The sequence below is a fragment of the Balaenoptera musculus genome, chromosome 14 (genome assembly GCF_009873245.2).
Source record: "Balaenoptera musculus isolate JJ_BM4_2016_0621 chromosome 14, mBalMus1.pri.v3, whole genome shotgun sequence".
Classification (NCBI taxonomy): Eukaryota; Metazoa; Chordata; class Mammalia; order Artiodactyla; family Balaenopteridae; genus Balaenoptera; species Balaenoptera musculus.
This window is the reverse complement of record NC_045798.1, coordinates 49698754-49716367: the sequence shown is the minus strand read 5'-3', so window position 1 is coordinate 49716367 and position 17614 is coordinate 49698754. Positions and strand designations below refer to the sequence as shown.

Sequence of the window (17614 nt, the reverse complement as noted above, 5' to 3'; positions counted from 1 at the left end):
CTCTTGATACTGTCTTTCACAGAGCAGAAGTTTTTAATTTTAGTGGAGTCCAGCTTATCAATTATTTCTTACCCTTAGTGTTGTACCAAAAAATCATTGCCATGCCTAGGGTCATCTAGTTTTTTTCCTATATTATCTTCTAGGAGTTTTTATAGGTTTGAATTTTACACTTAGGTCTGTGGTTCATTTTGAGTTAATTTTTGTGAAGAATGTAAGGTCTGTGTCTAGATTCTTTTTCTTTTCTTTTTTTTTTTCGCATATAGATGTCCAGTTATTCCAACACCATTAGTTGAAAAGAATATCTTTTCTCCATTGTGTTTCCTTTGCCTCTTTGTCAAAGACCAGTTGACTATATTCATGTAGATTTATTTCTGCACTTTATATTGTGTTCCATTGTTCTGTTTGTTCTTTCACCAATATTACACTGTCTTGATCACTGTTGATCACTTCGTAGTAAGTCTTGAAGTCAGGTAGTGTCAGTCTTCTGACTTTGTTCTTCTCCTTTAATACTGTGTTGGCCCTTCTGGGCACCTTTTACTTTTTCTAACATTTTTTACAGAACTATCCCCCAAACTGTCTGTTTATTAAAAGGCCTAGTCAGATATTTGAAGGATACATATTATCTATAACAAAGTAACAACTAACCTTTGTTGAGTCCTTATTAAATTATATGTAAAGTTAAAGTCACTCTCAAATTAAGCCAAACAGGTCAGTGCTATAATTATCTTCATGTTTCAGATAAGGAAACCAAAGCCCAGAGAAATATAAGGGAATTTCCCAAGGAAACTTAGGAAGTAAATGGTGGAATATGGTAGTTTGCTTCAAAGAGGCAATATGTGGTATCACTTCCCAATACCTACAGCATGAGCCAGCTGTTTGACAAAGAGATTCTACAAATTATCCAGGTTATAGAAATATGATTTATACTCTAATTGCACCTTTACTGATCAAGTACTATATGCCATGGACTACTCTAAGTATTAAAATTGCAAAATAATTGTCACCAAACATCTTCTCTGGATGAACTCATTGTGCAGATTAAGGACCTTATAGTGAAGGGACCATTTAAAATACAACATAGCTGCTTTTTTTCATAATAGTGCCAAACTGGACCCAACCTAAATGCCCATCAACTGGAAAGTGGACAAATTGTGGCTTAGTCATGCAATGGAATATTATTCAGAAATAAAAATAAATAACTATTCATGCACACAAAACATGAATAGATATGTAAATCATTATTCTAAATGAAAGAAATGAGACACAAGTACACAAATACATACTGTATAATCCCACTTATATAAATATTTATATAATAGGCAAAATATTAGCCTCTGGGGATTTAAATCATTAGGCATTGCTTTGAAGGAATTGACTAAGAAGGATTATGAAAGAACTCTGTAGGATGATGGAAATGTTTGTTGTTTGATGCCTTTTTCTTAACTGGATGAACAGTATACTTAAGATCTGAGCATTTCACTGTATATAAATTATAAGAAAATTTAAAAAAACCCAAATAGCATATTAAATGCTAAAACCAGGAATGAACAAAGGGAGGTAGAAACACAGGGGAGATAACGTGAGTAACTTAACTTTAAAGATTCAGGGAAAGCGTCATGGAACGCTGGATGTGTGAGATGGATTTTGAAGGGTGAACAGGAATTTACCAGTTGAAAAGAGACATTCTAGGAAGAAAGCAGATAATATTCATTTATTAATTCCTTAATTTATTCATGTATCTGCTCAGAAATTATGGTCCATTTATTCTCTGCTTGGTACAATTCTAGGTCCTTGTGATATAGCAGTAAAAAGACAAACTCAGTCTTGGCCTGAGAAAGCTTAGATTCTAATGGGGAAGTCAAGAGTCACAAGTTCATGGAATTTTCAGGGAATGTTGAGAAGTTCATTGTGATTAGCGTGTGTTGGATAGTGAGAGACAAGTTGGGTCATGGTAAGTAAGTTGGAATCAAATTAAGAAGATTTATGTGTAATAAATTAAGGAGCTTGAATTTTATCTTATAGGCAGGAGAGTCTAATAGAAATTTATAAATCATAAGTTGATATGGTTATCATTTTTAAGGAAGACTATTTTAGTCATTTGCGGACAGAGTGGAAAAGAGAGAAATTAATGGAAAAGTGATAAAGAAAATTCCAGGGTTGGCAGAAACTCAGTACATGTGCCACCTCATATTTTTGAGTCCATAGGAGACAGTGCTGACTCAGAAAAGTACTCTTCCTCATCATCCCAAATCAAGGCTTTACATACTGTATAGCCACCATCAAAAATAGATTCGGCAATGTAATTAGACCTATCTGCAATTCCTGGTCTAGGCTCCAAAAGTCATTTCCTGGGCTAGTAAATCAGGAGCCCAGTAGAAAAGGGGATAGGAGTGGATTGGAGAGCCAGTCCAGAGGTAGAATTATTTGATTACTGGGTAAGAGAAAGATTCAGAATTCTAGATTGCCAATCTAGGTGTCAGTACTATTAATCAAAACATAATGATAATAATAATAGTAATAATATTAATAATACAGGGCATAGAATGTGTTGGGGAAGTATGATAAAGTGTTTTTTAATTTATTTTTTATTGAAGTAAAATTGAGTTACAATGTTCTGTTAAATACTTCTGTACAGCAAAGTGACTCTTATACATATGTGTATATATATATATATATATATACACACATATACATTCTTTTTCATATTCTTTTCCATTATGGTTTATCACAGGATATTGAATATAGTTCCCTGCACTATACAGTAGGACCTTGTTGTTTAACCATAGCTTTATTCTATTTTTTTTTTAGAAAGGAACCATTTACTAACTAACTTACATGTAATTCTACTAACTTTCTATGTCTCATAGTCATGACCATTGTCAGGAAGTTGTTAAGGACACTATGTCCCCTTTATGAGATCCATCAGGAGACACTCCTGACTGGTCTTTTTTTTTTTTTTTAAACATCTTTATTGGAGTATAATTGCTTTACAATGTTGTGTTAGTTTCTGCTGTATAACAAAGTGAATCAGCCATATGTATACATATATCCCCATATCCCCTCCCTCTTGTGTCTCCCTCCCACCTTCCCTATCCCACCCCTCTACATGGTCACAAAGCACCGAGCTGATCTCACTGTGCTATGCAGCGGCTTCCGACTAGCTATCTATTTTACATTTGGTAGTGTATATATGTCAGTGCTACTCTCTCACTTTGTCCCAGCTTACCCTTCCCCCTCCCCGTATCCTCAAGTCCATTCTCTACATCTGTGTCTTTATTCCTGTCCTGCCCCTAGGTTCATCAGAACCATTTTTTTTTTTTTTAGATTCCCTATATATGTGTTAGCATACGGTATTTATTTTTCTCTCTCTGACATACTTCACTCTGTATGACAGACTCTAGGTCCATCCACCTCACTACAGATAGCTCAATTTCATTTCTTTTTATGGCTGAGTAATATTCCATTGTATATATGTGCCACATCTTCTTTATCCATTCATCTGTCAATGGACACTTAGATTGGTTCCATGTACACTATTGTAAATAGTGCTGCAGTGAACATTGTGGTACATGACTCTTTTTGAATTGTGGTTTTCTCAGGGTATATGCCCAGTAGTGGGATTGCTGGGTCGTATAGTAGTTCTATTTTTAGTTTTTTAAGGAACCTCCATACTGTTCTCCATAGTGGCTGTATCAATGTACATTCCCACCAACAGTGCAAGAGGGTTCCCTTTTCTCCACACCCTCTCCAGCGTTTATTGTTTGTAGATTTTTTTGATGGTGGCCATTCTGACAGGTGTGAGGTGATACCTCATTATAGTTTTGATGTGATAAAGTTTTGACAGAGATCTTACTTACACACCTCACTAGCTAAATCTTCATGTTTACTTCCCAGTGAAACTCTGTTGCAGCTCTTCTGATCAATTTAGAAGCGAAGAATTTTTCTTTCTAGGCTTTAATTCCTTGCCTTGTAATTAGATAAAAAATTCTTGCTTTGTGACCATATGTAACTAACTCACTTACTGCCCTCAGAGTTTTCCAAAAATAAAGTCTTTCTCTAGCCCCCACCCCGGGATTGTGACTCAAAAGGTAGCCTTCTTATCTCCAAAGGCTTTAAATGATTTGTTTCTTGTTATCATTTTCTTCTTAATATACTCATGCGTTATAGGTTATTGGCCATGAACACTATACATCTTTTGACCTATTAATTTTTTATCATTAAGTTTGCTATGAGTACCAGTATCTCTAAAAGTCATTTTTTATTTGCCTTGCTCTAGGTTGCTGGTACCAAAGTATAGAAGGGACTTTACCACTCTTTTAGGTAATGATTGTGACTGTTAATTAATGGAAAATGCAAGAAGATGCATTTGAACTTCTCAAATCAGAGCCAAATACTGAATGATCCACAGTGATGACTAAAAGAGATAGCTCAAATGATTAAATCTCCAGATGAATGCTCAGTTTATATTAAACAAGTCAGTTAAGGAGAGATATTTAGTTTTTACCTTTTTGTTGGTTACTACAGACTGTTTAATAGATGCTAATGAGGTGAAATAATGAAAAAAGCAGGAAACATGCAGCCTAAATGTTAATTGGTTAATCAGAACCTCAAAATTGAAAGTTATTTGTACTTCAAAGGCAGCGACAACGTCTGTGAGGGATATGGTGAAAAGTCCCTCCTATAAGACAGTATCTGACAAGGAGAGCTCCTTTTGTCAGTATCTAAACATATGGCAAAGCAATGTTTTTCCAGGCTTCTTTGTGCTGGCGGGGATTGGCCTCCTAGTAACTTGGACTTTTGTTTGTGCTGCAGAAAAGATGAATATTCCACATAAATAATTATAATTTATCTTCTCATTGAAGAAACATAAGCTTGGAATTCAATGCTGTTTTCTTGGGTAAATCATCAATTTTAGAAAGAAGTCGAATTAAGTTTTCTCTATTTTTTTGCCAATAAATTGCTGGTACAAAATTAATGAATTTTGTAGAGGTTTGCCTTTCACATGAACATGTATTTTTTGGGTGAAATACTTCATTTTTCTCTTTATGCTATCTTTACTTTGTACTGTTTTTCCCCTGAAATATTGTTTGTTTAAAATTCTACATGTTATTTTCCTTTTTAAAACACAGTCAGTAACTCAAACCCTTTAGAAGGTGTTAGCTAAAAAACGCCACTAATTCAATGTTTTTAATTTCATTTTTAAACATACTATATTTCACACATAAGTAGGGTGAATTTCTTCAATCATCAATACATAAAATCAAATTTTTTTATTAGCTGAAGGCTTCTTGTAAATTATTTATCAGATTTTTTTTTGTTTTTTTTGTTTTTTTAATATACGAGTGAACTGAAGCCCTGAGGGCCAAGTGGCAGGATCTTCCCTAAGGTTAAAAAGAAAGAGTTTAGGGCTGCAGATGGCCTCTTTGAACATTAGCACATTCTGCTCGAATAAGAGTGGAGATGGGTATTGTCGTGTCACATTTCCCCTTCATAGGGGTAATTGCTTGTGCTCCGGAGCCCTGCCTTGTATCCTAGCACAGTCTAGTGATTTGAGAAAGTTACTTATATTCTCTGTGCCCAGTGTCCTGTATGTAAACTGGGAATAGCAGCATTGTCAGACCCCAAGAGTAGCTACAAGGGTAAAGTACCATGCGGGTACCACACTAGCAGGGACCAGGGCAAAGCAGCTCTTGTGCTGCTCGTTTCCTCTAACCTCAGCCCCTTGGCTTCTACTTCATCTACCAATTTCTCCCTTTCATTCTACTCTTTACTCCACCCCACCTATCCCCCCACCCTTTTTTTGGTCTCATTCACTTCTCTGCCTCATTTTAAATCCATTCATTCTTCAACTCACCTTTACATGTAAGCCGTCACCAGCAATGGGTGAATTTTACCTTCTCACATTTTCTCTTAACTTTGCCTTTCTTTCCCCTCTTGTCACTACCTCTCTTGTTTAATCTGGTTATGCTTTACATTTTACTGTTACAGGAGTTGTTTTAGGGCACTGATATATTTTGGAATTCTCATTGTAAAAAATCCTTGAATGGTTTCCCACTGCATTTAAAGTAACAAATGACTACAGGGTCTGATGTCCGTGAGCCCGGCATTCTCTTCCATCCTCATCTCTAATTCACCCCTCTCCCGATTTCTCAACTTTGGCTGTACGTCAGAATCACCGAGGGAGGTATTTTAAAAACCCATGCGCAGGTGCACCCCTGACCTATTCAATCACATTCTCTGTGGGAGGAATCTAGGTATCAGGCTGTTCTTTAAAGTTCACCAGGAGATCCCAGTGTGTAGCCAAGTTTGGGAACCTGTCTTGGAGCACATTGGCTTTATCATACTCTACTAATTATAGTCTCTTTCAGCATACTTCATCAGAACTTCTAGTGGTAGACCACAAGCTCTTTCAGGAAGGGAAATACATCTTACAAGTTGGTTTTTAAAAACAAAAAAAAATCAGCTAAAAAATCAGCTAAAGATCTATCGTGGTATCTTGCAGATAGTAGATGTAAATTCCTAAGCCTTGCCAATACCTGTATTTCATACTGCCCCACTCCTGGGCTTCCTGATTGCATCTCTCCTGCAGAGCTATATTCCACAGCACCTGGATATCCTTATGTAGTTGCGGTAAGCTATGTTTTGCATACCTTTCGGTCTTCACAGACTGAACCCTCTTCTTCTTTCATCTTTCATCGTTGTGTCTCAGCCTGGGACGACTAATCTGCCAATGGAGAGTGAGCAGGAGTCCACAGAATAGGATAAGAGCAAGGCTAACTCTCAGTTTAGGTGGAGCCTCAAAGGTATTGGTAAAAATTAGGTTAGGTTATTTATAGATGTTCTCTGTGAATTCTTGAGTTTAGGACTCTTGAAAATTGAATTTTGGGGATTTAGATTTATTTCACTATCTCTTCTTTTTTCTTTATTATGTTGTTTTATTTGTTGCTTATGAATTGGCAGCCCTTCATATGGCTTTTATTTCTAGATATTTCACTAAAGTTGTTATCTATCACATCAGTTAGTTTATGATAATGATTTTGCCAGTTAGGATATCTGTTTGATAAGAGTTGGACTGAGGGAGAGAAGGTGATAATCATTTTCATTCATTGATTTCTAGGCAGTATATGTGCTTCATTGACCTTAGTTTGAATTCTCTATTATAATTTAAAAGAAAATTATTTCAGTAGATGTTATATTTGATGTATCAAAAATTGGACTTTTAATTACAATTTTTTTTAAATAAATTTATTTTATTTTATTTATTTATTTTTGGCTGCGTTGGGTCTTCATTGCTGCTCATGGGCTTTCTCTAGTTGCGGCGAGCGGGGGCTACTCTTCGTTGCGGTGCGTGGGCTTCTCATTGCGGTGGCTTCTCTTGTTGTGGAGCACAGGGAGGGTGGGCTTCAGTAGTTGTGGCATGAGGGCTCAGTAGCTGTGACTTGTGGGCTCTAGAGTGCCGGCTCAGTAGTTGTGGTGTGTGGGCTTAGTTGCTCTGTGGCATGTGGGATCTTCCAGCCCAGGGATCGAACTTGTGTCCCCTGCATTGGCAGGCAGATTCTTAACCACTGTGCCATCAGGGAAGTCCCAAATTACAATTTTTAATTGAGCGGAAAACTCTCATAAATGTTCCTGTTTTGATCTGAATAGTATGCTTGAGTGACATACTAGTGTCAATGTGTATCCATGTCTTGCCATATTACCTCCCAAGCAGATACAGTCTCCTGTGGAGAATGATAGTCAGGAAGGATTGCAGGAGAGAGATCTATCCCACAATGGTTCTTTTTTCATCAGTTATTCTTCTCTGGCTTTGTAATATAGTTGGAAATGAGGAATTTCAATAGAAGTTGAATTTGTAGATACTATTCAGGAATAGTATCTTCACAATAGATCCTGTAGGGCCAAGAAGATACATGTAGAACTATATGGTAGTCTTTTAACATGAATGATATTTTGATTTCATCATAATAATGTTAGCAGCTCTAGGCTTGGTGTCTCTCATTTATCAATTTCATATGATTGCCTTAAATTTTTATGTGTATGTGTATCATCTTGACAACTGGCAATCAGAAAGCTAGCAGAAAGTAAGTGAGGGTGACTCATTTTTGAGCTTAACCATTGTTTTCCTTCAATATAATTTTAGTATGTTAATATAATACAATAAGGGCATTAAAAATAATCTTTTTTTTAAGCACAGATTTGCCATCACAGACTCAATTTACAAACTTGATTAGTTTTGCTATTATATTAGCTTTAATATAAAGTTTATCCAAAAGAAGCTGTATTTCTTTTATGGCACCCTGAATTGTCACATTAGATCAGTTAATTTTTTGTTTTTGTTATCAGAGGCTTTTTTGGTCAGTGGTTAACCACAGGAACTATACTATAAATTATTCATTTAATTCGTTAAATATGTCATTCACTCATCTTGAATGACATAAAAACAGTGGAATCCTGGAGCTAGGTTGTATTAGCTCATGGGAGCTAATTGTCTATATGAAATTTACAATAAAAAGTATTGTATATTACAATATTACAAAAGTATTGTATATTATTATTTTTTATAAGTTACATACTACACATCTTTTATATCATTAAAATTTACAGTAACCTTATGTATTTATTTTTTATGAGACAGCTGTTAAACACTTACCAATATACAACTATAAGCCTTGGTGATTAAACCACTTCTATTTGCACTGGATGCTCATGTGTTTGCAGACTGTTTAAATTTGTACTGTATGAGCTCCTCTTCCTGTTGTTTTGAATCTTTAAACTCAAAATCCAAAACTGTTGGAGACCACACACTTAACAGCTTTATTGAGATATAACTCACACACCACACAATCCATTCATTTAAAGTGTACAATTCAATGTTTTTAGCATATTCACAGGGTATAAAAATATCACCACCAACTAATTTTAGAACATTTTTGTCCCTTCTAAAAGACACTTGTACCCATTAGCAGTCGATCCTCATTCTCTCCTCTTCCCAAGTCCTAAGCAACCAAGAATGGACTTGAGGACACGGGGAGGGGGAAGGGTAAGCTGGGATGAAGTGAGAGAGTGGCATGGACATATACACACTACCAAATGTAAAATATATCTATGTAAATTTGACTCTTCTGGATATTTTGTATGAAAGGAGTCATATAATATATGTTTTTTTGTGTGTCTGGCACTTTTACTTATCTTGATATCTTCCAGGTTCTTCCATGGCATAGCATGAATCAATATTTCATCTCTTTTTATTTCTTTGTATAGTTTTATTTTTTGTATAAACACACTTTGTTTATATATATTCATCAGTTCAGGGACATTTGAATTGTTTCCACTTTTTTGGCTATTATGAGTATGCTGCTTTGTTATGTACAATATATTTTATGTGAATGTATGTTTTCAGTTCCCTTGAATATATACAAATGTGTGGGCTTGCTGAGTCATTTGGTAAGTCTACGTTTGATTTTCCAGGTTACTGCCAAACTTTCCAAAGCAATGGCATTATTTTGCATTCCCATCAGCAATGCATGAGGGTTCTAATTTTTCTATATCCTCACCAATATTTATTATTTTGATTATAACAGTCTCAGTGAATGTGAGGTAGTATCTTATTGAGATTTTGATTTACATTTCCCTAATTACTTATGATGTTGAGCATGTTTTCTTGTGCTATTTTGCCATTTGAACATCTTCTCTAGAGAAATGTCTTTAAGTCTTTTACCAATTTTTAATTGGGTCATTTTTCTTTCTATTATTGAGTTGCAAGTGTTTTCATGTATTACAGATGAAAGTCTCTTATTAGACATATGATTTTCAAATATTTTCTCTCATTTTTATGGGCTCTCATTTCACTTTTTTGATTGTATCATTTGCAGCATGAATTAAAAAAACATTTTGGTGTAGTCCAATTTATTAGTTTTTCTATTGTTGCTTTTGCTTTTGGTGTCATAACTGAGCAGACCTTGCCTTACTAAAGATTAAAAATATTTACTCCTGTTTTCTTGTAAGTTTTAGCTCTTATGTTTAGATATATGATCCACTGTGATTTAATTTTTGTGGTGTGATGTAGGGATTCTACTTCATTCTTTTGCATTGGGTATCCAGTTGTCTCAGCACCACTTGTTGAAAAGACTATTCCTTCCCAGTTGCATTATCTTGACACTCCTGTTGGAAATGAATTGAAAATAAGTGTAAGGATTTATCTCTGGAAGCTCAGTTCTAACCCATTGATCTATATATCTGTTCTCATGCCAGTACCATGCTATGTTTATTACTTTAGATTTATAGTAGGTTTTGAAATTAAGAAGTGTAAGACCTCCAAATTTCTTCTTTTAAAAGACTATTTTGGTTTTTCTTAATACTTTGCAGTTACATATGAATTGTAACTTGTCAATTTCTGAAAAAAAGCTAGTTAGCTTTTTAATAGCAATTGCATTGAATCTGTAAATTATTTTTTGGAGTATTGCCATCTTAACAATATTAAGCCTTCTGATCCATGAACATAGGATGTCTTTACATTTATTTAGATGATTTTAAATTTCTTATAAACAATGTTTTGCAGCTGTCAGTGTTCAAGCTTTGCACTTTTTTGTTAACTATAACTTAGTTAAATCTAAATTAATACCTAGTATTCTGTTCTTTTATATGCCATTATAAATAGAATTATTTTTCCTAATTTATTTTTGGGTTGTTCATTGCTAATGAACAGAAATACAACTGATTTTTGTATATTGATTTTGTATGTTAACTTTGCAAAATTCATTTATGAATTCTAAGTTGTTTTAGTGGATTCCTTAGGCTTTTTTATGTATAAGATTATGTCATCTGCAAAAAGAGATAGTTTTATTCCTCTTTTCCAATCTAGGGGCCTTTTCTTGCCTAACTGCCCTGAATAGAAGCTCAAAATACAGTGTTAAATAGAGTGGCTTGAGCAGACATTCTTGTCTTGCCCCTGTTCTTAGAGGGAAAACATTCAGTCTTTCACCATTAAATAAGATATTTGTTGTGGGGTTTTTAAAGATGTCCTTTATCAGATTGAGGATTCCTTTCTATTCCTAGTTTGCTAAGTTTTTGCCAGAAAAGTATGTTCCTTTTGTCAAATATTTTTCTGCATCTGTTGAGGTGATCATATGCTTTTTTTCCCTTTACTCTATTAAAATGGTTTATTACATTAATTCATTTTCTTGTGTTAAACCAACTTGGGATTATCCTACTTGGTTGTGGTATATAATAATAATTACTATATATATGATTGGAATTTGTTAGTGTTTTGTTGAAGATTTTTACATCTATATTCATAAAATATATTTGTCTGTAGTTTTTTCCTTGTGATGTATTTAGTTTTGATATAATGGTAATCCTGGCCTCTTAGAGTGATTTCAGAAGTGTTTTCTCATCTATTTTTCTGATGAATTGGCCATAATTCCTTGTATGTTTAGTCCAGTAAAACCCTCTGAACCTGGGCTTTTCTTTGTGAAAGGGTTTTTTTCATTACCAATTTTGTATCTTTACTTGTCACAGACCTATTCAGATTTTCTATTTTTTTAGTCAATTTCAGTAATTTACATCTTTCTAGGAATTGTTCATTTTATGTGGTTATTTGATTTGTTAGCATACAGTTGTTTATAATATTTTTAAACCCTTTTTTATTTTTGTCAGGTCAGTAGGGATATTTCTTTTATTCCTGATTTTAGTAATTTGAGTCTTCTCCTTCTTTATCTTGGGCAGTAAAGCTAAAGTTTTGTCATTTAAAAAACTTTTTCAAAGACTACTCTTTGGTTTTACTGATCTTGTTCATTGTTTTCTATTCTCTTTTATTTGTTTCTCCTCTTTTTAAATATTTCCCCCTTTTGCTTCATTTTACTTTACTCTTTTTCTACTTAAGGTGGAAAGATAGGAATCTGATTTGAGATTTTTCTTATTTTTTTGGCCATCCAGTTTTATTGAGGTATAATTGAAATACAACACTATAAGTTTAAGGTGTACAGCAGAATAATTTGACTTACATACATCATGAGATGATTACCACAATAAGTTTAGTAAACATCAATCATCTCATATAAATACAAAGTAAAAGGAGAAAAATAATTTTTTCCTTGTGATGAAAACTCTTTAACAACTTTCATATATAACATACAGCAGTGTTAATTATATTAGTCATGTTGTATATTATATCCCTAGGACTTATAACTGGAAGTTTGTACCTTTTGACCACTTTAATCCAATTTTCCCTACTCTTACCCTTCTCTTCAAGTAACCACAAATCTGATTTCTTTTTCTATGACTGTTTGCTTTTTGAAGTATAATTGATCTATAACATTCTGTTAGCTCCCGGTGCATATCTAGTGATTCAGTGTTTCTATACATTACAAAATGATCACCACAATAAGACTAGTTAATATACAAAGATATTACATTGTTATTGACTATATTTCCCATGCCATACATTTCATCCCTGTGACTCATTTATTTTGTAACTGGAAGTTTATAACTGTTAATTTCTCTCACCTATTTCACTCATCCCCTACGCCCTGTCCCTCTGGCAACCATCTCTTTGTTCTCTGTGTCTGTGACTCTGTTTCTGTTTTGTTATGTTTGTTCACTTGTTTTGTTTTTTAAATTCTACATATAAGTGAAATCATACAGTATTTGTCTTTCTCTGAATGATTTCACTTAGCATAATACTCTCTAGGTCATCCGTGTTGTCGCAAATGGCAACATCTAATTCTTTTTTATGGCTGGGTAATATTCCATTATATATATATTCCTGTTTTTCTGCCAGTACCATGCTGTTTTAATCTCTGTAGCTTTGTAGTATAGTGTGAAGTCAGGGAGCCTGATACCTCCAGCTCCATTTTTCTTTCCCAATATTGCTTTGGCTATTTGGGGTCTTTTGTGTTTCCATACAAATTTTAAAATTAATTGTTCTAGTTCTGTGAAAAATGCCATTGATATTTTAATAGAGATTGCATTGAAGCTGTAGATTGCCTTGGTAGTATGGTCATTTTAACAATATTAATTCTTCTAGTCCAAGAACATGGTATCTCTTTCCATCTGTTTGTGTCACCTTTAATTCTTTCATGGGCATCTTATAGTTTTTGGAGTACAGGTCTTTTGTCTCCTTAGGTAAGTTTATTCCTCGGTATTTTATTCTTTTTGATGCAACAGTAAATGAGATTGTATATGGTGTTAAAGAACGTTCTTGTTTCATTCTTTTACATGTAGCTGTCCAGTTTTCCCAGCACCACTTATTAAAGAGACTGTCTTTTCTCCACTGTGTATTCTTACGTCCTTTGAGGTAGAGTAATTGACCATAAGTGTGTGGGTTTATTTCTGGGCTGTCTGTCCTGTTCCACTGATCTATGCTTCTGTTTTTATGCCAGTGCCATACTGTTTTGACTACTGTAGATTTGTAGTGTAGTCTGAAATCAGGGAGTGTTTACTGTTAACCAATAATTGTAAGCCATTTCCAATATATGCTCCCATAGCACAACTTGTACCTTCTGTACTCTGATACATATTATCTGTAGTCAGTTGAATAATGCCTGCCCAAAGATTTCAAATCCCAATTCTGGGAATTTGTAAAAGTTACCTTGTTTGGGAAGAGAGTCTTTGTAGATGCAATTAAGTTAAGGATCTTGATAGGAGGAGATTATCCTGGATTATCTGGTCAGGCCCTACATTCCCTCATATAAGATGGGTCCTTGTAAATGAGAGACACAGAGGAGAAACACATCAAAGAGAAGTCAATGTGATATGCCCTCAAGCCATGAATGCCGGCAACCTCCAGAGCCTGGAAAAGACAAAGAATGGATTCTTCCCTAGAGCTTTTAAAGGGAGAGCAGCTCTGTCAACATCTTGATTTTGAACTTCTAGCTTCCAGGACTATGGGAGAATAAATTTGCTTTTTTGTAAGCCACCCATTTTGTGGTAATTTGTTACAGAAGCTACAGGAAATTAATATATAGCCGTAGCAATGATTTGTTTAATATTTTCTCTACTAGACTGAAAAGCACAAAAACCTGGGTTATTTGTCTCATACACTTTGATAACTTCAGCACCTAGCAAAAGAGGGCTTGACAGTAGTTGGTACTTTTAGGATACATGTTGAAGGAATGAATTCATAGGCTATGATCCCTACATCACTCATAGTTTACTAACTGTACAGAATTACTGTATTTTTGGTTATCTGGCAAGGGAACTGAGAGGAAACTCTAAGTTTTATTTCTGAGAGAAAAGAAGACGAAGTTTTGAGGGTAGTTTTGCTAGTCAGTGGACTTAGAATTTGGATTTCCAGCCTAGGAAGAGTGGATGTTCTCTGAGGAGGAGGGGGTAGGCCAGGAGAGCTGGTGGGTGGACATCTGAAATGGTGCTTCCCTGACAGTATCCTCTTAGTTTCAACTAATTTCCAGGCTGGTCACTGCTGTGATTCATGCAGCTTCCCTGTCCTCTCACTACAGATTGGTCTTGCATCATAAGGCAATGAAGGATTATCCATGGAGCCCAGTGTAGAAGAAGAGATGGCTCAAGATGTTAAAGGAGAGAAGTCAGAAAGGTCTGAAACCTAGTGAGGAACCACATGCATCACAGATAATTTGTGAGGGAGCACTTCAAATTTAACAAAGGTGGAACGCCTGGCTGTTTGGCCTTATGTAAAACTTCATGTATATAGTTATTTGCATATCCTGCTTTAGGCACTGCTGCTACTGAGACCTATCGTAAACCAGAAGAAAGAAATAAATAAAATAAAAACCAAGCTAACAAAAAGCATCAGGTGATTTGCTTTCAGTTTTGCAGTGAGCTCAGTCTGCTAGCACTACTGTTCAGAGAGGCTTTTGCCATTTGACTCATTGACTGCGTAATGATTTTGCTCAGGTTAATCATCTTCTGGTGTTGTATGCCAGCATTTATGAAGCTGTCATGTTACTGCAGGTTATGCCTCAAGGTCTGACTAAGAACATTGTGTGAGAGTGTGTGTGTGTGTGTGTGTGTGTGTGTGTGTGTTTGCAAGTAGGAAACCCTTTCATTTCAGAAATGAAAATGCATCTACTGTGTTGTCAGCATTAGACTAAGGGACAGATGGGTTAAAGGTTAAAAATGGGAGCTCTAGAGAATATCTAGGTGTTAACTTTGGATCCTCCACTCGAAGTAGTGAATTCATTCATGTGGCAGCCATGTAAGATTAAATTTATTTCTTATCTCATTCCAAACTTATTATTTATTCTTCTCAGTCATATACGGAAACTTTTGGCTCTTTGCTGTCTTTCCCACTGCCATGACTTATCCCCTGCTTCAGCTCCCACCCATGTCAAATTCTGTTTCTTGCATGAAGTTGCTTCAGTAAGAGGTGACATCTTTATTCTCTGAACTCCCTTATTACTTGACTTATATTTTTATCATGATCATCAAAATGGCAAAAGCCACCATTTATTGACTGTTCACTATATGCCAAACATTGGGTTATATCCTTTAGATACATTATTTCATTTAATGATTACAGGTCTGTGAAGTAGGCTCTATTATCCCTATTTTACAGGTGAGAAAACAAATTTCGAGAGGTTTAAAAGATTTGCACAAAATATACAACTTCTGAGTGGATGATCCAAAGTTCACACCTAGATCATCTCCAGAGCTCACATTTTTAACCTTTAACCCATACTCTCCCTTAGTCTAATACGGATAGCAGAGTAGATGAATTTTCTTTCCTAGATTGTATGATATTAAGGGTAGAGGTTTCATATTATTTCTTTCATTTCTCTAATCACAATGTCCAGTACCCAGGGACACAATAGATATTGATTAGATAAGAAATCAATATCTAGAAGAAATTATTGCAATAAAAAAATTACTGGACCTTAATAATGTATTTCAGAGTAATTTAAGAAAGTTACACTGATGGTTACAAGTAAGTCATTTTAAAATATAAAAGGTGGCATTAATGGGTAAGCGTGATTAACTATGCCAAATATCTTTTTTCATGTTTCTTAAAGTTTTGTATGTAAATAATATATAAAATGATGAGATATTCAATCATAATTTTTTGAACTTTACTATCTAGATGATTTGGATCAGTTTATTAAAATGTTTTTGTCTAATGAACTTTCTGTGTCAACCTTATATATTAAATACATATTTCCATATTTCTTTATTAATCTTGTGCCTTTTTGTGTTTTTTGTTTTGGTTTTGTTTCCAGGATGGCGTAGGGGTAGATGAGAAGCTATCTTTGCGGCGGGTAGCCGTGGTTGAAGATTTCTTTGACATTATCTATTCAATGCATGTGGAAACAGGGCCAAATGGAGAACAAATTCGGAAACATGCTGGACAAAAGAGAACTTACAAAGCAGTAAGTTAAAAAAACAAAAAAAGAAAAGAAAAAGGCATGCATTTTGAAATTTGATATTATATGCTTATTAAAGATGGGTTAAATAGTTATGAGTATTCTATCTTCAACATAAATTAGACTATATCATGGTCACACCCAACATTTAAACTATTATTATTGAATTCTATTTTGGTTGTATGTTCACTAAGTCTATTGCATATACTGCTAGAAAACTGTTTCTAGCATTATCATTTTCTTTTCTTTAAATATGCATAAAATGTGGTAGTCCCAGTGAAATGCCCACAAATGGGAAGATTATTTGTGTTATATATTCAATATATAATATGTGTTCAAATCATAATATATAAATTATCTACTGGAACATATGAACTTTTGTACTACCACTATTGTCTTAACAGTCCTTCCCCTTCAAAACATATTAATATGTTCAGGTATTTCTTATTTAATACTTATAGTCACATGAATAAGAAAATTTTATGTGCTTTTCTTATGTTACCTTATATTAAATACATTTGCCCTGAAGGGTATGCCTTTCTTAATTTTCCAGTATAAGTTATTTAAAAATATGTGTTATTTTCATAGGCCTAATGCCCTTGAACATTTAAAAATGAAAATATACAATGCTTTTATTGTAAATTATCTAGAAAACAGATTAACTAACTGTTAGATATTGAAATATATATTGTCAAAATGGAGTTATATATTATTTCTAAAGTTTTTAATTATACTTACTGTTTGATCTAGACACTTTAATCTAGTTTTCTATTTAATTAAACATTTTATGAAATCATCTTACTATAGATAATTCATCCTTTCTAGGAAAATTGAACAGTAAATTATTCTTTTCCAATATGAGCAAAGTGTACATCAGAAATACTTTATCAGCAATCAGAATAATATCCTTTTTTAGAATTCTTATTGAACTTTGCTTTTGGCTACCTTTATATTAACTGTTTTCAGCTATATTTATACACAATATCAGTCTGGATCCATTTTTTTTTCAGATACAGAAAAATGTGTGAAATGCTCAAAGTTTCAAATACAGGTACATATGTTTGAAAATTAGCTACTGAGCATAAGAAATAGCTTCTTTTCCATAACTATTTTTTGCTATATCTCCAGGGTCATATTGAATCTTTATAGTTGCATAATAACCCCTAATACATGTTGTATTTATCTCTCCTTCTCTATGGTTTTGTTTCTTGGCTGTTTCCAAATTGCATGGTTTGTGGGCAGGCACTATTGTAAGTTTCCTTACATAACTCTGCCACATA

At 34.2% G+C, this 17614-nt stretch overlaps 1 protein-coding gene across 6 annotated transcripts in view; it reads left to right on the top strand.

Moving 5' to 3' along the window:
- Positions 1 to 17614, top strand: part of NOL4 (nucleolar protein 4) — a 409767-nt gene that overhangs the window by 79987 nt on the left and 312166 nt on the right. For 3 of the 6 annotated variants that reach the window (XM_036824082.1, XM_036824085.1, XM_036824083.1), the window contains exon 2: positions 16191 to 16340. In XM_036824082.1, coding sequence (XP_036679977.1) covers positions 16191 to 16340 — 150 coding nt within the window. Of the gene's footprint in view, positions 1 to 16190; positions 16341 to 17322; positions 17386 to 17614 lie in introns of those variants that run through there. The other 3 variants (XM_036824087.1, XM_036824086.1, XM_036824088.1) reach the window with 2 other exon arrangements.